Source organism: Dermacentor silvarum, chromosome 8 (genome assembly GCF_013339745.2).
Source record: "Dermacentor silvarum isolate Dsil-2018 chromosome 8, BIME_Dsil_1.4, whole genome shotgun sequence".
Taxonomy (NCBI): domain Eukaryota; kingdom Metazoa; phylum Arthropoda; class Arachnida; order Ixodida; family Ixodidae; genus Dermacentor; species Dermacentor silvarum.
Window position 1 is genome coordinate 82,244,152 of NC_051161.1, and position 23,237 is coordinate 82,267,388.

The 23,237-nt window shown below is 48.3% G+C and overlaps 2 protein-coding genes across 2 annotated transcripts in view; one reads left to right on the forward strand and one right to left on the reverse strand.

Moving 5' to 3' along the window:
* Positions 1 to 23,237, reverse strand: part of LOC119461488 (procathepsin L) — a 392,372-nt gene that overhangs the window by 349,554 nt on the left and 19,581 nt on the right. The window lies entirely within an intron of this gene.
* LOC119461495 (sodium- and chloride-dependent GABA transporter 1-like) overlaps positions 22,124 to 23,237 on the forward strand; it is a 59,581-nt gene continuing 58,467 nt past the window's right edge. The window contains exon 1 of the mRNA XM_037722832.2: positions 22,124 to 22,485. Coding sequence (XP_037578760.1) covers positions 22,149 to 22,485 — 337 coding nt within the window. The 5' untranslated portion in view covers positions 22,124 to 22,148. The remainder of the gene's footprint in view (positions 22,486 to 23,237) is intronic.

Consider the following 23,237-nt stretch of genomic DNA (forward strand, 5'->3'; position numbering starts at 1 on the left):
GCTATATACCTAGGGTGCTTTGTTTTCGAATAAAACCCGATAATTCCAGATTCTTGAACCCTGAACAAGGTTTCTAAAAATCAGGTTAAAACTCAATTTCATCTTGATGTTTGCTCCTTTATTTAAAGGAAAATAATAAATGCAGGTATTACGAAACTAATGAACCACCTTGCGTGATATAAGTTATATATTATTATTATTATTATTATTATTATTATTATTATTATTATTATTATTATTATTATTATTATTATTATTATTATTATTATTATTATTATTATTATTATTATTATTATTATTATTATTATTATTATTATTATGGAAGGTCCGTGAGATCAATGATCTCGGTGTACTTTTTGATACAACCTTACACTTTTCAGCTCACACTAAACGCGTTGCAATGCGGGGCATGCGCACTCTTGGCTCTGTTTGCAGACTGTCGAGAGAATTCAATTCTCCTACACCGTTCCGCAAGTTGTACACAACAATCTGTCTTCCTCAACTCGAATACGCGTCGGTCGTCTGGAATGGCATTTCTAGATCCAACAGTTACATTATAGATCGGGTCCAGGAAAAGTTTCTAAGCATATACCATCACCGCTTTGCTAACACGGACTCTGGGCCCTGCTCTAGCACTGTTGGATTATTGACATTGCCCTTACTTCGCTGCCGACGTAATCGCGCTGACCTGCTTTTCCTTTTCAAACTCCTTCACGGTATCCTTATATGCCCCGAACTCCTCAGTTGTATCAAGTTTCGTATTCCGCGCAAGATCACCAGAGAACACAGACCTTTCCATATTGCTGACTGTCACCACCAACACTCAACCGTCCACAGAATACAGAGTCTTTATAACGCCCACTTTCACGACCTTGATATTTTTCACAACTCTCTGTCTTTGTTCTGCTCTGAGCTTTCCGTTGTTGTGTCTTAGTTTCACCTATTGTTCAACTTCCCTTTTCCTCCTTTTTATTATGTATGCATTTTGTGCCTACAGTTACATGTATGAACACTTTTCAAGATTGTTATTTTTTATTCATAGTTTTTTTACTAATATTCCCTTGCTGTATTTCTTTTTCTATGTATACGTGCGCCAGCACCTAGACCTCACCGGTTGTTCCTGGGCACGATAAATAAATAATGATTGATTGATTGATTGATTGATTGATTGATTGATTGATTGATTGATTATGTATATATGAATATGGCCTCGTTTCAGTTTAAAACTCGAGCGAAAACCGGCCCATATAATATATTCGGCTCCTTCCGCCCATGAGTGAACGAAGATCTTGTAGATTATTGCTTTCTTATGAGTCGCGTTTGCATGAATACGACAATTGCGCATTGCATCGTATTTGCAGCACGCCGCGCACATGTAAATGCTGGTAATGCACTAGGAAGCGAACGCAGCGCTGACATTGTTCAGCATTGCAAATGGTGGAAGTTACGTTGATACGTTTACCCAAGTATATTACGGTCGAAGTACATATACGGTGGCTGATTGGGATATAGCTGGTGCTCCATTTCTTGCAGCAAAAGCGTTTAACCGGAACCAGTAACACAGGACGACAACAGAGAAGAACAAAAGGCCCGACAGGTCTAGAATGCACACCGGAATGCTCGAAATGCATATGATAATGTACGACAACAAGGATTTGTAAAATAAGGAAAAGCGTCAAACCTTTTGCGAAGCATACCCGTGTGCACTACTATTCGTACTTGTTTCCTTTGTATAAAAAATGCAGAGAACAAAGAAAAAATGGGATCGCCAGACACGTACGTATTTGCTGTTTTAGGAGCGAAGCTCCTTATAGCGGCACCCGTTCCGTCCCCGTCGTAGTAGTAGTAGTAGTGTGTAACCAGTCTGAGAAAAATGAGAAAAAAAGATTCCGAAGTTGTGTCCGTAGCGCGGAATCGAACCAGGGACCCCTCGCTTCCGAGCGCGCGGCGTTAGCCCACTACGCCACGAAGCTTTTTTTTTTTTTTTCTTTATTTCCAGCTTGGCTACAAGCCTGAACAGGAGTTTGTCAGATCACACTCGTTTTATAAGTGCTAAAGCATCCCACATTGATATCACATCTTCATGACAGTCAGTCGTTTTGTACACATCACGTACTTTCACAACCATTTCAACAAAATAATCATGCACAGATCGGCCTTTAACATCACAGTGTCTATATGCCAACAGAGAACGCCAGACTGCATGCAGCCCGAGTAAGAAGATAACGTCCATCTGTTCACAATCGCGTTCAGGCGGCAGAAAACGAATGCCATGTGGATTTAGGGGTAGGTCTATCTTTAAAGTTCTCTGCAATATATCTCAAAAGAATATAGCATTATTACAGTCAATAAAAACATGTTCAATAGTTTCAGCTTTGTTGCACAGAAAGCATCTGCTACCCCAAGGCACATAAATGCCCTTTTCTTCTAACCACGTTTTAACCGGCAAGGTTCCCGTGTGAAGCTTGAAGAAAAAATGTCACAGTTTCGCCCAAAGGGCGAAGCAATGAATGCGATAGCAACACAGCAATGTCATACGAAGTAAGGTGAGCGGCTTTGGTAGCAACAACACGCAGAACTGTTGTCGACGCCATCGGCGTTTTGCCCGCGTTAGCTCAAAATGCGTGCGGCGTTGGTGACTGTTGCTGGAGCCTCTGATATAAATAGGCACCTGGTGCCGCAGCTAAACGTCGCCTCCCTTCCCTCCCCCTCCCCCACGGCCTCTCGCGCGTCCGAAGAAGGCGCGTTTGCTCTACATATATGGTGATTGTAAAGGAGAAAAGAGACGCCTACTTCTGCAGCCCTTAAGCGAGCACGGCGCAGAACGCGCGTTTGTTCTCCGCCGTGCGTTCACTCCCCGTGAAAGACGCGCCCCTCGCGCCCTTTCACTCGCACATACAGCGTTCGGCGCGCGGCGACGATTTCATCTCCAAATGACGAAATACGGAACCTCACGGCGACGGCGACGGCGACGGCGACGGCAGAAATCTGCTTTTGAGTGTCCATATAATTGCTATCGCAATAAAAAGTTTTAACGTTGGCTGGTATCTGCATATTTTTAACCCTCTTGAGTACGTCTTGCCCACGCCTTTCGTGAAACATTAACCGATACAATGACTACGCCACGAAGCGCACATAGACAAACGCACCACGATGGCAATAAATGCCCAACATTATGAAAGGCCGCGTTTCTAGCGCGTTTCTAACGCGTTTGTGCTAGCGCGTTACGGCCCGTGTAAGAAGCTGGTGTAAGACGCTGCGGCCTCTCCGCCTTACCTTCAACGCGTTTAGAACGCGCTGCCCAAGGCGGTGGCAAGTCAAGTTCAAGTCGAGGAGCGTTTATGAATACGGGGGGTATACTCTCTCAGCAGTCATGTGATGGCGTCGGCAAACGCGGTGCACGTTCCGGCATGTGTAAATGGCTGCGTAAGACGCTGTGCCCGCTCCCCCTTACTAGAGAGTACTGCACGTTTCTAACGCGTTTGTGCTAGCGTCCCCTTAAGCGGGAGATCCGATGATTCCCTCCGGAGCTTCGCCCACTCATCATCATTCACCCCGTGGATATGCTGTGATTTTTTTTATTATATAATGCGGTTTCTATTAAATGTATTATTAGTGCCTGCCAACGAGAATGTGTACAGATGAGTTCGCGTAACGTGATTTGTCAGCGGCTCTCTTAATTTGTCTTCACATGTTGCTTAAGTGATTTCGTAGTTTATGTAGAAAGTTTGTTTCGAAAAGGAGACCACTGCCTGTAGTAATCATTTTTGAATGTAACCAGTAAGATCCCGAACTTTGGGCTGCCAGACAACAAAAATCCCAATTTCTCCCCGGCTTCCCTCTTTAAAAATAACGCCTGATTTTGACTCCTCAAATTTCAATATATATATATATATATATATATATATATATAAACCCGAGACCAAAAGACCCTCACATATCTAACTTCCAGACGCCAGTGAGCGCGATTTCCTCCCCTTCACATCCCTTCAGGAGGTCACGGGATCAAATCCCGGCGGAAACACCGAAATGCGAAAACACCCGCTTACTTATAGATTTAGGTTCACGTTAAACAACCCCAGGTGGTCCGAATTTTTGCGGAGTCCCCCACTACGGCGTCCCTCATAATCGGATCGTGGTTTTGCCGCATAGAACACCATGTTTTTTTTTTTTTCACACCTATTCAGCCGGTTACCTGCGTTGTAGAGGAAGTGGCTACCGTTATAGAGAAAGAAAGCCGTGTTAACTGTCTCGCATAACGGTGGCTACCGTTATGCGAGACAGTTAACGCGATGCGTTAACTGTCTGCGATGCGATGTTGGGGGAAGGGATTGGTTCTTGTTGAGATTATATAGGAGGAAAATCATGTGTCATTCCACTCTGAGAAGGTGGATGGCCAGCGAAGCTTTTTCGCACACCACACAGAGGTGACACAGAATGGGGAGGCCGCGTATAGTCCGGAATCCCGAGGAGCAACGCGCCTACGAAGAGTGACGCCAGGAACAGAGACGAGAATACAATCGTCGCCGGTAGTGCGCACTACACTAGGCCTGCCCATTACGACGAGAGAAGAGAAGTGAAATTCAAATTGGAGAACGGCCCCTTGTCTTATATACACGTGCGACGGTGCCGCCGCCCCGGAAGAGCGGCAGGAAACTAGGCACGCAAGCGGTTGGAACGCCGACAAAGAGTGGGCGGTGTGAACGTAGACATGGCCGACGCGGTTCGGCCTTTTGGGTTAAGATCCGACCCTTGTTCCTGAGACCTCTTTGGGTCACAGGTGTGACAAGGGTAGTTCAGGGGCGCGTTACAGGCCCCGGAGCCCACCACGCGGAGTCCACAGGGGTTTTGCCTTTGCGCTTGGACCCTTTCTGCACTGTCACCAGGATCGGCCCACATTCTTGCACACGAACACGGGAAATGCACGGAAGCCTAGCCACAAACAGTTTCGCTGTAAAGATGGAGTCGGGCGTCGAGGGGATAATCATTGATCTGTTTATAAAGTAACAAAGCGGGGACCAAGCGAAGAGAGACGCAGTCGAAGAGGGAAGATAATTATATAGGTGGTGGGATCAGATCCGAAAATTCGCAGGTCTATAGAATTCAGTCGGTCGGCGCAAGGCGGGTGTAATTGCAGATCGCTCGGAAAGGCCTTCGTCCTGCAGTTGACATAAATTCGGCTACTCCTGCTGCTGATAGTGATATTGGTTCGACGCATTACACAATCAGCTATACCACAAGCACAAAGCCTTTTAATTTCAACTATAGAGAATACTAACTATACCCTCGTTTGATTCCTAGTCCATACTGCAGCTGCGTGTTTACACACAGCTTGCCCACGTGACAGAGGGAAGCGTGCAGCGATGTTGACTTCACAGCGCGTCGGCCAAGTGTCGAGGCATTCATCTCCCCCTCTCAAAGTAGTAGTAGTAGTAGTAGTAGTAGTAGTAGTAGTAGTAGTAGTAGTAGTAGTAGTAGTAGTAGTAGTAGTAGTAGTAGTTGTTGTAGTAGTACGAACGTTGAGAGGAGCTCGCTGAATGCGGCTTGGTGCGAAAACAATGCCGACGTTCCGGAGCCGGCGGTGCCCTCACTATACTTTGAGGATGCTTGCACGTAATGCGTACACCATGTCTGCTCGCAGGACCGCTTGAAACCGGCTCGATCCGGTCACGGGCGGTCAGGTGTCGGCGGCGTAGACAGTTGGTATATGCGACGCCGTCACGCGCGTGCGTCTCGTGAGTTTGTGCCCACGGCCGTGCGAACGATGCGCACGCTCCCCGGTTGATCGGAGACGGAAAAACACAGCAAGCCGCGCGTGCATGGCTGAGAATAGCCTTCTGTCGCATCAGCGGTGCCTGGTTGCATCCGTAGGGTATTGTGCGTGGAATTCTGCGCATGGACGCCGGTTTCAGTTTCCGGTAGCGCAGTTCAATGTCCACGGCTATATACATGCCGGAAACCAATCGTAGGCTGCTGTCACGAGGATATTGATATAGTTTTGGCGATAGTGGAAATTTGCCGCCGACTGTTAAAATGGTACTTTCTTTGCATTCACCGACGATTCCTGTTCACTTAATTACCGCTAATCACGTACCAATTGCTGATCACATACCGATTACTGACCACTTACAATAAGGTGGCTGTTCAATGCTGCGAGTTATGTGGCAAAGCAAGTGGAATGTCAATGGCGTTCGCGTGTGCTGGTTTTTCTGTTTCCCTGCGCCCTACACATCGTCATGCCTCTCTTGTTTACAAACTTCCAGCTTGTTTATAAACATATCGTGCGTTAAAGGCTGGAGGCAGGAACGCTTTTCTTACGCAACCTTCGGTCACGCACAATAAGCATTTGCGCAACGCCCGCAACAGTGCAACAGAGGCAAAATATATATTTCCGTCGTCATCGTCTTCCGCGCTCTGCAGCATGAGCAGAAAACACGTCGGCGTCATACAAGCCTCCCTGGTCACGTTACATGCTCTGCTCGTTTTCTCTCACTGGCGTCGTGGCTCGGTACATTGCCTCCTCCCTGCGCACGCGCTTGTCGTTGCTGTATATTGTATGCCAACAGTCCTCCGCCGCATTCCGGAGACATAACAATGGGGGGTCCGGTGTTTTGCTCGCGTCGTCTCATTGCGTGCAGACTATACGGCGCCGGTATTTCCTGACACAAGCGCGCCACGTGCCTCATAGGAGGAGCGCATGAGTGGAACGGGACTCTATGGTGCCGTTGTACGGGACATGTAGCGTAACTTCCTGAAGACGCGCTCTATGCCGTTCGTCTTACATGATAGAGGCGTAATTCAAGCAGCACGGGGCACTAACTCGCGTACGAAACTACTTTGCTGTTTCGCGTCAACATCGGCACTAACTTGTCGTACATCCACTGGCGGATGGAGAGATCTACCAGCGATCTCCAATTGCCCGTATCTTGCGTTAGCGGATACGGGATAAATATGCCAAGTTCATCACGCCACTATATCTTCTGTCGCCGTTGACTGCATCTTCCCTCCCTGGACACTTCCTGGTATTAAGGCGAAAGCCTTAGGTGTCTATGTTGGCGGTGCCCTTGACGGTGACCTTGACTGACCTTGGCGAAACTGCGCCGTGACGAAAAATGGCCGACGCCGCAAAGAGTAAAATCACGTCAGCAAATGCTCGGATTGACGTTACACTTCTCGGGGAGGTTCCTGTAAGCAAAGTAAATTAGTGGCTTTTAAAAGAAAATTTGGTACACTTCGGTCTGGGTGGGAATCGAGCCCAGGCCTCCGGGATGCTAAACGAGCACGCTTCCCGGAAGCCACGACTGCCCCACGGTTCTGGCCTGATTGCACACGTCAGGTGGTCACAGAAACGCGCTCGTGCCACTGCTCGAGCGTTCGTCGTCGTCTTCTTCCACAGATGGCTCCGACGCTGCTCATCATGCCAGCGTTCCCATACTGCCCCTCTCTCTGCTAAGGCGCTGACGGCACCGGCAAGGTCCATCTAAATAGGTCGCGAAGCCTGGAACGAAAAGCGGGCCAAAACCTATCGCCAGGGATATCAGTTAGTGGTGCACGATTGAAGCGCGACTAGGTGCGGGGGAGACAAACACTGAAACTAGGAAACCTATGTGAAAAAAAAATGTTCGAACATTTTTATCAGAATACTGTCATACAAGCAAACATTCCGTTTCAAATGTTTTTGCTGTACTAAAACAACAAATGTTAATTTTATTTCTCTTTCACAATTTATTAGTTCGTTCTTTGTGACCCCTACCGACCAGCGATTCTGGCGCAAGACTTGGCAAGACTCTGCAAACCAGCTATTATGTCGTGCGGAATAGCGTTGCGCACTTGAGCGCGCTGGTTTCATCCGATATATTTTCCCCTTGCGTGTTTGTTCAAAGTGTGTCGTCTTCACTTCAAGTTTCGCGTGGCCTAGCGCACGGCATTCATTGGCGAAAGGTGTGAGTACAGGTTTTTTGTTACCGTGCAAGTTCACGGCTGCGGCATCCGACGCGCTGTGTCTCGTCGTGGCGATAAATGCGGAAGGCTCCGGGAAGAAACGTCACGCTCTGTTCGTTCACTCTCCGTAACACAGTCTCCGAGTGTCCGATGGGAAGCAAAATTAGTAAGTCAAATGTTTTCTAAATGATAATGTGGGGCAATGTTGTCTTGTCTGACAACTGTTGCATATGAATACATGGTGTCGCCCGGAATTGCGAATGATTCCGTGAAAAGCTTTCGCATATGTTGATATACATTACGACTATGTGCTAGCCATAGTACTTTTCATCCATTCAACATATGCTTTGCTTGATCTAGTGTATTGGTTGCATTATTCTCGACGAATAAAAGTGGAGTTGCTTTTGAAACCTCTGTGGCACTGTCATTGTTTTCCATCCTATTCGCTGACCTTCCTAAAGAACCTACTGGAGCAATTGCCGTCAATAACAGCCTAATTATGATGACATTATAACACACGCCACTCCTATAGTTTAATGACACGCTGGCACTTCAGCTGAGGCGAGCCGCACGCTCGCCTCAGCCTCAAAAGAAAAATAGCTGCTGGCGTAGCGGTCGCAATGCAGGACGCTGAAGAAATTCAAACATTCGCGCCACGCAGCATAAGATCTTGACGTCACTGCCATTTCCGGTTGTGACGCCACTTTTTTTTTTTTGCTTGCTGTTGGTTGTTTCCCCGATACGTAGATGGCGAGGGTTGCAACGAGCCGCCATTTTCTTGACATGTGGGCTTCTATGGAAGCTACGTACGCTACCAGTTTACATATATGCCGGCGCCGGCCCACAACCAGTAGGTGGGGCGATTTCGGCGAGTTCTGTCGTGCGCTCCGATGGACAGTTGCCACAGTTCTTCATAAACGTATATTAATCGGGACAATAAGTGTGCCAAGTGTGCAATCAGGCTGTCGCCTTAACGTTTTACAAACGTGTAACATTTTCCTAATCTTTAAGGGGAAAGCCTTCGATGGCTCACGGGTTGAAAAAATCCGACGACCGTGCGGCGTTATGGCACCGAAATTCAAGTGACGTCTCAGGTGACGTCTCAGACACATTAAAGAAACTGTTACCATGAGTGGAAGCAAGTTCGAAATGACTATGGAAGCTACCAACATAGCCACCTTTGGTGACGCATGTGCCAGTAACCCATGAATGTCTTTATCAATAAAATTTCAGCAGGTGTTACACTCTTGTAACACAAGCAGGCGAAAGCCTGCTGCACATTTGGTGATACATGAAGTTATACAATCGGACTTAGACTTCGTTGTAAGACATATTGGTAATGCATTATGTTATACAATCGGGGCTAGACTTCGTGCACGACATAACGAGCCGCAATGGCAAGTACACCTGTGGCACCAAGGCGACCTCCTGAACGCCACATGTGAACACTTAACGTAGTACCTGAAGTGCAGCGTATTAGTGTATGCACTAGGCACACCTTTAGTATACCAGAATCGTGGAGAAGCCATGGCTTCAGGAGCGCGTGCTCGTCTTGCACCCCGGAGGCCCGGGTTCGATTCTCACCCAGAGTGAATGTACGAAATTTTCTTTTCAAAGCCACTAATTTACTTCGTTTATGGGAACCTCCCTGAGAAATGCAACGTCAATCTGAGTATTTTCTTGCGGCGTCGGCCATTTTTCATCACGGCACAGTTTCGCCAAGGGCACGCCAAGGGAGCCGCCAGTAGACACCTAAGGCTTAAAAAGAGCTCGATTACCTCTGTTCGATTTGAACGGATGCACTTCTAAATAATCAGTGTGGCCACAAAAGTGTCTGCGTCTGGTTTTCCCGGTTTTGTTCTTCATTACCGGGCAAGGTGCACATGTCTTATGACGTTTTGTGGAGTATACGTACGCCTGCGAGAACTGGAATAAATCTGTTGTTAAAAGTCAGCGCTGTGTGTTCGTCTAATGTGCTGCTCCGTGTCCGCTTTTTCTTTTTTTATTAGATAGTGGGCAAAGTGATTAGGGAAAGGCAGGTAGACTAAGCCTACTACGTACATGAGCAAACACGGCGACGCTTGCGTCAGCCAAGCGTCGATTGCTCTGTTCGAGAAGATGTTCATTATAGGTGATATTCGACCGATGTGCCATGAGCTGTCGTTGCTAGCGTTTCCCTGATAGGGAGCCTACATGCAAGCAGCGCTTGCATGTTCAGGCTCCCTATTCCCTGAAATTGGGGGCGTGATGTCGTGTATGACAGGTGTTCACACATTATGTTTCCTTTGGCGGTCGCGGGGTCTAATCTTCAAGCGTTTGCGCAATAAAACTTCAGTTGCGAGTCAGCACTTGGGGTGGCTTACATTCCGTGGTCCTTTTGTTAATAGCGCTGTACACATATTCAAGTACAACGCCTAACGACGTGGATCAGTCTAAGCGGGAGTGATCAACAGCAATGAAAATAGAAAAAAGAACTATGGGGAAAAAAATAGAGAGAGGGAAAGTAAGAAAGAGCTAAGCAAGAAGCGAGAGTAGGAAGTGAGCCACAAGCAACGGTATCACCATATCCACGGCCGCTGGATAAAAAAAAATAAGAAAAAAAAAAGGTGCGGCCTGCCGCGTCGGGCTGCGCTGCTATGGGAGAGAACGTGACGGCCGTAGTTGCATTGTCGCCGCGTGCCGCACCTTTTTTTTTTTTTTTTTTTTTAATCCAGCGGCCGTGCCATATCAAACAGCCTGTTCCGTGACGAGCCTGTCGGACGCACATACTGTGTACACAAATACACACAAGAACACATACACACGGAGTCTCCTTCCTCACACATACGCAGTATATATATATATATATATATATATATATATATATATATATATATATATATATTATTTTGGTGTTGCTAATATTTAGGGGGGGGAGGGGGCCGCATAACAGCAACGTATTTCAATTACCTATCTCTTAGAACGGGGCTCAGGAGAAGTGGTACAGGCGAGCCAGTAAGCAGGAGTACACAACACTCCTTATACTGGGAGATTGCTCATGGAGAGCTTTTCTCGCTGGCATGCCTCCTTAACTCTGTTTAGCGCGCTTATGCTTTGTCAACACTTCAGTTAGTATTCTCGCATTTCAACGCTCAGATAGGTAAGAGCGACACTCGCTGCGATATTTTCCCTCTTTGATATCTTCATATACGCCATTATCTAGCAATATAGCAATCATATCTACCGATTTTACGATGAAGAATGTGTATACCTTGCTCTTAATCATAAACACAAATTCATGACGCGTCAGATTACAAGTAACTTCCAATAGTCCTGAACGGGCATTAGCATTTCTCGAACAGTCGCTAAAAGCCGCAATGTCGCGGAAACCGAAGCTCCGGCATCCGACTCTGCTCAGTGACAAGCGTCTTTCTGCATATTGAGCGTATCATGCAGTGGATATTTGTCTTATCCACTTCATCAAAATGCCATATCAGCGAGATGATTCAACAGAGCTCGAGCGAACATGTTTTCGGATGCAGCAGAGCACCGAAGCCGTAAACCGTTCGTCATCGCTGGTTTTCTCTGACCGCGGTTCTCGGTAAGGGTTATCCATAAATGCATGCACGTTGGCCCGTGCTCGCATGCGTCCTACATTGCGTACTACCCCATGCGTCGTTACACGTTGGCAGACGTTGTCCCGAGAATCCTTGCATGATAGAGGAGGCTCGACATCTGAGAAGGCGCGGTGTCCGCGGATAAGAGCGCCGTTTATTACGCGCGAACATGCGCCTAAATCTCCGAACCAAAACATATGCGACTACATTTACTGAAATATGCAGCCGATTTCTATCTCGCTGCATCACCATCGAGTTGTTGCCGTTGGCCGAGATACCTATGGCTCGCGTTTACTATGAATGGTTGACCAACGATAATGAGCTACCTTAAGCTGGGAGTTTCTTCTTAGTGCTGACAGCGTAAAGAGCGTTGACGTATGTCTTCGTGTGACGCTGAAGACATGGAGCTTAACTAGACTTTGTCGCGTTAGCTACTCTTCACTTTGGGAGGTCGATGAGGGAGTGAAAAAAGACAGGAGTTCATACTCGTATTAATCACGTGCACTAGACAAAACACAGCATGTCCACAGCCGGGTAGTCAAGTCTGCCTTCTTCGGGTTCTGCAAATGCGCTCACGTGACCTTTTACATGTTACTTAAAACAGCGCTACCGACACAGGACCCAGAAAAGAGAGTGGGAACACACGGCGCTGCGTTTAAGTAACATGGAAAACCACCAACTCGCCCAAGCTGCCGTTCTTCTAATACTCACCTTTTAAGTAGAGGTTGGGTGAAGCCAGGCTCGCAAGACCTTAACTTCGGTAACAGGCCGACAGCTCAATCTGCTCAAGGTACATCGGCGAGTCTAAACGTTGTCCGTCAAAGTGCGAATTCCGCGGCAGCGGAGGTTTACGACAGTCCCCTCACATCTGTACTGAGCGCGGATAGGTTTTAGTTAGTTATTCTGTATTGCGATATCAGTATCAGTTAGCGAATGATACATGATACAACAGCCGATACAGTAGTGTTGCGTCACATCGTGATAGATTTGGTTATCGCTGCAATGGCAACGGCGGATCGAAGCTGTGTAAGCGACGATCGGAGTTCTGTGGCATATTCCAGCGAGCCTATACCTGACATCCCGCGCACGACAGCGAAGCTGTCTTGCGGCGTCTGCTCTTGAGAATGGTATAAGGAGCAATAACGAAATACTAACGATGATTAAATTTTGTGAAGTTCATCATTATAATCTTGTTACAGGAGCACAATTTTTCTCCTTCAGCTGGTTCGTATACACGGATTTCACGAGCGCCAGAAACATTTTACTTAAAAGCTATCGTGACCAAGTTGTCCATCTCCACCTACCTCAAAGAACTGCTTCACCCCATGCTGCTCCTCAAGCCTAAGGACCGAACCCGGGCTACAACGTCTTCTCCATTTCGGCGAAGCTACTTTGCCCCACGAGTGTCTCTATGTAGTGCCGCGTCGTTCACATGCGTGTGGTTGTCCAGTCGACAACCATTGTTATGACTCACGACTCTCTATACCCCGTTACATATCTTTTCTACGTGCGGTGTGTTAGGGTTTTCTCACCACGATATACAGTTAGTGCGCTGCACCAGGCCTTTACTTTTTCAATCTTCCAAACAAGAATCTGTATCCGATGATGCGGAGAAAGCATCGCCACAAATAAATGTTTTCTTCTTCTTGTATCCACAACCCAAGTGTCTGAAGTTGTTCAGCGAATCTTTTACTCCGTCGACTGGGGCGACTTTGCTGCCTTTATCGCCCTTCACCTTGCGTACAGGAACACATCAGCGCTGATGCTACCGTATTCTCACGGATTCCACGAAGCTTTTCGCGGAAGCAAAAGTGCCTACACTGACTCGCAGCTGTCAAAATGGAGTGGGCTTCCCCTCGCGCACGTAGCGGTTGGGGTGTAGTTTTCTTTCCAGACAAGGACTTTCAATCGATTTTATTTGCCTGTCTGGTTTGAGCGGGGGTGCGAATTCGTGCGGTACGCTTAAACATCACTGACGGTGGTGGGGTGGCGGTGGTGGTCCTGTTGATGATTGCGAGACTGGATATGCAAATACACCAACTCGTTGGCCGAGTTGAGCCGGTACACGCGGACAAGTCGCTCATTGCTATAAAAAAAAAAAAAAAAAAAAACGTCTAAACGTACCGATAAAATATAATCGAAATGACGTTTATGGGTGGACTGATGAAGTGAAACGGGTGACTTAGAGTGATAAGCATGAGCCATATCTTCACATAGCGCTGATAAGCATGTCCTCTTCTGAAAGCTGTATTCATCCTGCTTGCCGTCCAACGCGCACCAAAATCGCACACTCTGCCGTATGTCATGCCTTCCGCGCACAAAGTTCAAAACTTTCAAGTTCAATCAATTATGCGTAGTTGAATGAATTAATTAATAAAACATTTATTGTAAAACTATATGTTGTACGGTAGTCATTGCTAGAGAGGGTCGGGCGGGTCCCTATTCCGGGACGTTGGACAGAGCTGATGGTCCTCGACAGCCGAGTCGGACAAAGCCTCCTCCCACCCCTCCCACGTCGGCTGCGTTATTTGCGCGATGCTGCCGTTAGCTTGGCAGGAGCAAACCATGTGATACAGGTCAGCCCGGCCGCCACAGAATTTACATGTAGCGTTAAATTGTTCCGGATCTATTTTGGCCAGCACGGCCGGGCTGCCGTACTACATGGTTTGGAGCTTGCGCAGACGAGTCTCTTCTGTTTTAGTAAGTCCCTTAGCGGGATTAGGGAGAGTTCGTCTGCGCAGGCGACATATATAGTTGCAGTATCTCTGCGTATGTTGTAACTGGTGTTGGTAACTGAATGCCGCGATCTGAGGGTTCGGTAGACAGAGCCCGGGGAAAGAATGCTCGGGCCGAGTGGCGTGCCAACTCGTTCCCGGCTACCCCCTGGTGACCCGGCACCCAGATGAGCTGCTTTCTCGTGGCTCGTGTTCGTGCCTGCCATAGGATAGCGTGAGCTAGATGTGAAATTCGTCCTCTCGTGTAGTCCCTATATGCCACTTTTCCGGGCATCTAACTCGTATACAGTCAACTACCTTATTTTTGTGGATGACTGCTACTGTGGAGATCCCTCCCACTGGGCCCGCAGAGTCCACGAAGTAGGCTCCCTCTGCGTTGGATTAGCGTTCACTCAGGGCTTCAGCTCGGGCTGCTCTTCTTCCTTGGTGGTAATCTGGGTGCATGTTGCGAGCTAATGGCAATGTCAGGAAACAGCACCGCCATTCACGGGTTATGTCTCGCCTACCTGACGCTGTAGGGCGAATTTAAATGTGGAGATCATCCAGGACCTTCCTACCTGTTTTGGTAGTGATCAGGCGCACAGTTTGGTTCCTGAGATGAGCCTCGATAAGCTCCTCGGCCGTCTCGTGTATACCTAATTTGAGAAGCCGCGAGGTGGATGTTTTAGGCCGGTGAATTTAATGCCTTCTTGTAGACGTTACGGATAAGGACATGTAATTTGTGTAGATCGCATTTCCGTAAGCGAAGATACGGGGTACCGTAAGTTATCCTGCATATGACGAAAGCCTGTACCAGCCGTGAGATGTCTTGTTCCTGCAAGCCCCGGTCCGTGTTGGCAATTCTGGAGATAATACGCGTGATATGCTCGCACATGCCTTGCAACTTGATCAGTGCGGCCGCGTTGGCCCCGCTGCCGAGTGTGACTCCGATAATCCGGATGTTGTCTCACTAGGGAATGGGAGTGTCATGTACTTGAATGGGAACTGAGGCAGTGTCTCCCTTCCTCCGGAACATCAGCAGTTCAGATTTCTCAGGTGCGCATCGGATCCCATATGCTTCTCTGCCTGGTTTTGTACCACATATGTCGCCATTTGGAGAGCTTCTTCGATTTGTCCTAGATTTCGGCATGTAGTCCAGATTGTGATGTGGTCTGCGTATAGTGCGTGTCGAACATGCGGTATGGCATTGAGCTTTCCTGGGAGCTGCATGAGTGCTATTTGAAGGAGCAGCGGGAAGATGACGGTTCCTTGGGGCGTCCAGTGGCCATGCTTATCGGTGCGTACTTGATGTCTCCGGTTTTGATGATCGCCTTACGGCCGGTTAAGAAGTCCCTGATGTAGCGGAACGTTTTTCTGCCATGGTCGGTTCTCTGCAGATTATTTAGTATCTTCGAAGGCTTGACATTGTCAAAAGCCTCCTTGAAAGTCCAATGCTAGAATGGCCCTGCGATTATATTTGACGTTGGGATCTATAACTTCTCTCTTGAGTTGTAGCAGAACGTCTTGTGTAGATAGATGTGCCCTGAACCCAAACGTGGTGTCGGCGATGAGTCCCCGGTCCTCGAGGTAGGTAGACAGCCTTAGCTGAACTGCTAGTGCCTTTAATAAAGTAAAGGTAAGGGTGACGCTGGATGTGAAAACAAAAAACGAAATAAAAGCGTAGTTCCTCGCACGATTGTTCGAATAAATGTACTGGCATCAGCCTTGCAAATAGCCTTAGGATACATGTTTATGCACTGACTTTCTTTTTCTTTTCTTTTTTTTTTATTTGGTTCTCCCTTGGGGCGCCGACAATATGCTATGACTTGCTGCTTCAGACATTTCGCGTCTGGTTGAAACTGCAGCATATCGTTTTACATACGTCGCTCGCTTCGGAAGCAGTCTGGAGTGACTGCAGTGCTTCGAGCGACGTGCTTGGATGCTTGAGCACGTTTACCTGCATGCCTACGTGCGCTCTTTCCGGCTTTGTCGCCTTCTCTCCCTCTCTCTTTTTTTTATGTTACGCTTATATTTATGCCTTGCTCTTCCGACGGAGCGCCCTATATCCTGCCGCATCATGCTATATTCTGGTTCACTTCATAGTCCTTGGCTCATATTCATAAGGAAGGAAGGAAGAAAAAAAGGGTAAATGAAAGGCAAGGAGGTTAACCAGGACTGAGCTCGGTTGGCTACCCCTCATATTCTTAAAGCAGTTCGTACGTTAGGGCAGCCGGTGAGAACAGGCACCGACAAATCGGGGTGGTAAATATTAGCCAATGCTGTCGATCAACGACAAACATTCGTTACAAGCAAAGAGCGTTGGGTGGCTGTTTACACGACCGCGGTTTATACGACGGCGTTAGTCGTGTACGGAACGACTTCTTCGGCGTATATGGTTCCGCGAACCTACAGAACTGCAGGCGTGCTCGCCTTCCAAGTGAGCGCGAACGTTCGCGCAACAGCAGGACTGGAATCTCGTTACGACAAAACAACAACGTCCTCGGTAGCCGATTACGAGGGCTGACGCAAATGAAACAACGAGCTTCGCTCGAGTCATCCGAGTCGCGGCTGCGCCGAGAGCTCCCTAGTGTTTTAGGGAGCAATTTTACAGCCGAATCCAGCCGTAAAAGGACGGCGCGCCCCATGAAATTCGAGGCCCGGCGGTGAAACACTGCGCACTTGTCTCACTTGTATACTCGCCGGCGCTCTCGAAGGCTCGAGAAGCAGCCGGTCAGCGAGCCTACGAAACAGTCGTCACGGAGGACAAACTTCACGGCAGCAGTCAATACCGCAGTCAATCTCTGGGCCCTTGCTTCACCGGCTCCCATACGCCCCGTTTATTATACCCGTCCCCGGTTGCGGTGACGCGTTCGCCGATGATGCAATTGACCGAAGACAGGGACGACAGCTTCCTCCGCAAACGGAGAGCCGCGCCCGTCAGCGGATGACGTCAAACGCGACCATAATTGATCACGTGACGTGGAAGAAAAATAAAATAAAAGGCACATGCACCCCACTGTTCAACCCGGGATGCTCGTCTGTGTAGGTGCCAATAAAGGCACTATTTTCTCGTTAGTGCGTCGAGAGAGTGAGGTATAGATAATGACACGAAGACACACACACACACACACACACAAAAAAAAAAAAGAAAGCGAGGGTTTAATGCTGCGCGAAGCGGGCTGTAACCCGTGCGCTCCGTCGGCAGCATTGTCGGCGATAAGCCTTCGTTCCAGGTGCTTTAAGAGCGCGATTGTTTGTTTTGCTACGGGCGGTCGCGCAACGCGATCGGCGCGTGTGCATGAACGGCGTACGGCGATTTGACGATAAGCGACGGGCCTTCGATTTTCACTCTTTCCTGTGATCTAGTCGCGTCTCTTTTGTCGCTAGTTTCATAAAGATTCCCGCGTGCTTGAAAAAACTGCGCTCAGTTCGACATTTGACCGATGTTTGCGAGCAGCGACATTGCAGTCGATATCAGCTCCGACTCGTGTTTCCTTTTTTTCTCTTTCTTTCTTTCTTGTGTCTCTGGGCTATGAAAACGGAAGGCCTAAAAAAAAAAACGTACCATTGTGACAACCTGCAGGTGTGCTGTGACCTCCACGAGCCAACGGTGTCGTGACATGTCAGCTAGAGGATGGTGCATAGTACGAAATTACAAGACATATGTAGCCTTTAAAAATAAATCATTCTATACAACGAGTCCATAGAGAATTAAGTCTGGCAAATATTCAGTCGCTAATGCACATCAGTAATCGTCCTTTCTTTATAACTGTTTTTTGTTTCAACACACGTTCGAAATTTGGATAATCTTATCGTTAAAATAGACATAGACAGAGCTTATTACACTCGCTATATACCTTATGTATATATATATATATATATATATATATATATATATATATATATATCAGCAGTAACAGTCTATTTTTTAGAGAGAGAGAGAAAAAAAAGGTAAAGGAAGGACAGGGAGTTTAACCAGAGGTTATCTCCGTTTGGCTACTACCCTGTACCGGTGGAGGGGTAAAGGGATGCGAAAGGAAAGAGAGAAACTAAGTAAAAATAAAAAGAAGGAAGGAAAGAAAAGAAATTCACGCACACACACACACACGCACGCACGCACGCACGCACACACACACACACACACACACACACACACACGCACACACACACACACACACACACACACACACACACACACACACACGCACACACGCGCACACGCACACACGCGCACACGCACACACGCGCACACGCACACGCACACGCACACGCACACGCACACACACACACACAAAACAGAACTTTCTGTGGGCACTGTCACACAGTCTGCGAAGGCGTTCTCGTGTTGCATAGTGTCAACGTTCCATCCTACGTAACACAGTGCAGAGTCATTCTATTTTTTAAATCCACTGCAGGACAGAGGCCACTCTCCCTGCGAGATCTCCAATTACCCCAGTCTTGCGTTAGCTGATTCCAACTTGGGCCTGCACATTTCCTAACTTCATCACCCCACCTAATTTTCTGCCGTTCTCGACTGCGCTTCCCGTCTTTTGGCACGCATTCTGTAACTCTAATCGTTCGTCGGTTATCTACCCTACGCATTACATGGCGTGCCCAACTCCATATATTTCTCTTAATGTCAACTGGAATACCGGCTATCCCCGGTTGTTATCTGATGCACGCAGCTCTCTTCCTGTCTCTTAACGTTACCCCTAACATGCAAGGGCTGTTTACCCCTAACATGCAAGGGCGGTGTGATACATAATGGGGCCACACCCTCTGCGCATGCGCAAGATTAGTCTTGTTTTATTTAGTTTTGTTTCATTGGTTGTACATTTTTATGCTTACTCTTCTATGTACTAACCAGTTGGCAGTTAGCACTGGTTTTCCCGTTTACTATCTTTGTTCCCGTTTGTTTATAGTTCTCGTGCGCTATGTCTGTTGGTTTTCTGTCCTTGTTTGTGCCTGCATTGTATTGAATATTTTAAAATCAAGTGAGCCTGAAAGCAGGTGACGTTTTTTTATTCTGATGAGCAATCCGCTCGCTGGCGAAGCGACGTTGCCCCGGCATGAGCTGCACGACACCGTCCACCTGTTGTTGACGTGCGCTGCTTAGTTCACGTACAAAATTAGTGTTCGTGCTAATCGCGCCGGTTTGATCGTCACTTTCGTGTTATTTCCTGGGTTCCACGCGCCACACCCGGAAAGCAGGGAAATAAAAATTAAAGTTACATGCATAATGCTTCCCGGAAGAAAAGTGATCACGCGGTGACGTGAGAGAAATGTGTCTTTTCTACTGAGAGCGTTCTCACATCCGGTCTTGTTTGAGTGGAAGCTACTAATTCGAGTACACGATATTCGATGAGGTGGCTTAATGCCTGTGGAGTTCCGCTTTTAAGAATGCGGTCGCGAGTTCGACTTCCTACCACGGCGCCGCGTTCGATGGATGCGGGATACAAGAAAAAAAAAAAAAAAGCTCGTGTGTACTTAGATTTAGATGCACGTTGAGGAACCCCAGGTGGCCAAACCTAATCCAAAACCCTCCACTGCGGCGTCCGTCATAACTCACTGTGCAGGTTCAGGACGTTAACGGCCACAAACAGTGGCGGACTAATACCAACGTTTTCGAAAACGAATCGAATACGAATTAGCAAGCATCGAATGCAGAATCGAATATCGAGTAGTCAAACGCAGACGCATATATTTACAGCAGGAATATGTATTGCGGTATAGTTAGGTGCCACGTCTGTACTTAGAGCATTGCGAATGTCATTAAGGAGGACGTCATACATGTGTACTGCAGTGATCATAAATCAATCGACATAGTCACATGACGTATCCCAGCGTGCCAGCATTAAACAACTACGCTTTTGATTTCGAACTTTGTCCATCGTTTACTTTGCGATGTTACCTCTTACAAGCACAGTGCAACAACTACTTATGAGCAACAATTTCATCGATATGAGTATCTTGGGTGCCCAGGAATTGTACCTCACTTTTTCTCACTGCTTACAAGACTATTTAAGCTTGTCGTTCACGTGAAGCATCCCATTTATGAATGGGGATCGTTGAGAGCGGAAAAAGAAAAAAAAAAAGATAGAATAAATGGTCGAGGCACAGAAGCGCTTACGCTCTATATACTCGGTGAGAATATGAGAATTCGGTACAAGCTCCGTCCACAAAACCGTACTACACCAGCCCTTGGTGCCTCTTCGCTCCAAAATAGTTTCCGAGCTCCTCCGATAATGAAAGAAGTTCGACTCCACCCGGACGCCACGGAAGTAAGCGAACGTAATCGACTATTGCATGGATACAAAGTCTCTTCGAGTTGGTCAGCGATGAATTTGTCACTAAATTCATAGGTTGTCACATAGACTACGTGGCAACTGTTCACTGAACTTTCCTGTTCCGTGTCCTTTACCACGCGCACGCCATTTATAATTTATCGTCGGTCAGGAAACAACAGCACTCGGCTGTCTGTAACAGAATGATGTGCGGGCGAAGACACGTTGTCGGCGTCAGGAAAGCCATAAACAATAACTGTGTGCCCGGTGCCAGTTGCGTGGACAAGACGACGACGTCGCGACGATCGTCATTAGGCAGCGGCGAGGCGGGAAAAAAGAAAGAGAGAGAGAGAGAGAGCGCTGCGTGGAACAGTGCCGTGCCGGCTCACCCGGCGCGCGAAAATCGAATCTTGGCGGCTGGCGTGTCGTCAGACCGCCATATTTACCCCCCCCCCCCCACCACCACCACCTTAGTTCCCTTTCCACAACCCTTGCAAACGTACTTTTGTACACAGTCTCTCCTTTCATATCTCTCCCTCTTACATGCAACGTTGGACAACCTTGCTCGGGTACGTAGGGGACAGAGAAGGAGCAACAAGCGAGAGCTGTTTTGTTGAATGGAGGCGGCGAGAGAAGCAGAGGAGAGTAAAAAGTGGAGCAGGACGGCAGCTGCGCCAGTTTCGACTGGCGACAGACAGGCGAGAGTGAATCTGTTGCGGCTCTTGCGGCTGCTTCTACTCTCTCACTCTCCCCTCCCCCCCACTCTCTCCCCAAGTGTCTATGAAGTTGTGATTTCTTTCCATCGCAGCTGCTACAAAAAACCGCGGCAAAGCGTGGCATAACAGCAGGTTAACTAAACCGAGGCCGACTTCGCTCCGTTCTCCCTTACTGCCTGCCTCAGCACGAGTGGCGTGAACGGTGGTTTAGGACGATCGCTGTTGCGGGCGTACGCCCGTGATAGTGCAGGAAACACTCTGCCTCGTTCCCACCTTCTCCTAATTCAAAGCCCACTTGGCTCCACACGCGGAGAGTGGCAGATGTTACATAACGGGAAAAGCAGGCAACCTCCAGACTAATGCGGCGATACGAGAAAAAAAAAAACTTTTTTTTTTCCTCACCTCTCCCGAAATCGTAAAGAGAGGATTAGGACGCAAGAGAGGGTAAACAAACAACAGGACGACTGCCGGCTTTCCTGTGTGTCGCGTTGCACTCTGCGAGAATTCTCTCATCCGCTTTCCTGCGTGCCGCGTTCTCCTTGGCGCTCTGCGAGAACCTCATCCCTCGTGCTTGCGAGGAGTACACGCGATAAGAGAGAGAGAGAGAGAGAGAAAAGGCGATGTGGTGGAGGAGGAACGTTTCTTTTTTTTTTTTTTTTTTTTTTTTTGTTACTCTCGCGCTCACCTGCCTATTCATTCTATCTCTCTCTTTTCTAGCAACGTGCGCGCGCCCTCGCGACTGAGAGAAAGAGAAGATGAGAGAGGGGGCGGCTCTGTTTTTTCCTCTCTATTTCTTTATCGCTTCTGGCCGCGCCGCGTGCCGTGCGCGCCGGGAAGCGGGAGAGATCCGGAGAGCTGCGCGAAGGCGCCAGTCAGTAGGAGCGCGCCGGCCGACGCATGAAGACGGACAAGAAGTTCCTCGAGGCCCTGGTGGGTTCGCCGTTCGGCGGTGGCGGTGGGGACTACGAGGTGGCCCCGACGACCGACAAGGAGGCGTTGGGGCCCCGCGCCGGCGCTGTCGTGGTTGTGGACGACGAGGTGTTGCTCGATGTGGACTCGCTGCCCGCCAAGCCCGAGTCCAGCAATGCCGACGACCTGGGCTCGAGCGAAGAAGACCTGCCCCTGCGCGGCAACTGGGGCGGCAAGCTGGACTTCATCTTCGGCTGCGTCAGCTACGCCGTCGGACTGGGCAACGTCTGGCGGTTTCCTTACCTGGCCTACGAGAACGGAGGAGGTCAGTACGCTGTGTCTCCCATAACCCTGTCGGTGTTGCTTCTTTTGCGTGTTGGTGGGACAGCGTGGGCTTGACCGCTGGTGCCCGGCAGCGTTTTGTCTCATAGTGGTGATGGGTGGTGGAATGTGTTCTTGTGCGCGCAGATGAGGGCCCCATTATCGATGAAAATCAGCCTCAGTCGGTTGCCTGCGAAAAAAAGAAAGAAAGAAATATGCTACGTGCGCGAAACTTCTAATATCCAACTCACGTGCAGCTGAGTTTGTTTTTTCTTACGCTAAGAGGTCATTTAGGGAACCATGTTATCCCGACACTTCCCTGTCTGAGTGAGGCCGGGGTGCAAAGGCAGGCTAACGATGGGCAATTATCGTTTTTATTATCAATTGGCTTTTACTTCGCTCACGTCAGGATCCAAAAAAGTTCAGTAATGAGGTTGCTATCCTGTGGTACTAGCAGTTTGTGGGGAGGAGTTTTTGGGAAAGCTCCTCCCCACCGGTGCGAAAACCATTGGTAATGGGCCTATTATTTCTGTTGCGCCGGTGGGCTAGATGAAAGGGCAGTAATGGGGAAAGACGGACGGAAAAGTACCCTCTGTGCAGTCAGGAGGCACCAGACTGACTCCTAGCAGCCGTGGTGTGATGCTTCGTGCCGTTGGCACTGTGCCCGGGCTTGCTGTGTGTGCAATGTGTTACGTGCTGTGCAGTCGAATGTGTTTGCCGCCGACGAGCGTACCATGCTTCGCGGCGGATGGTTCT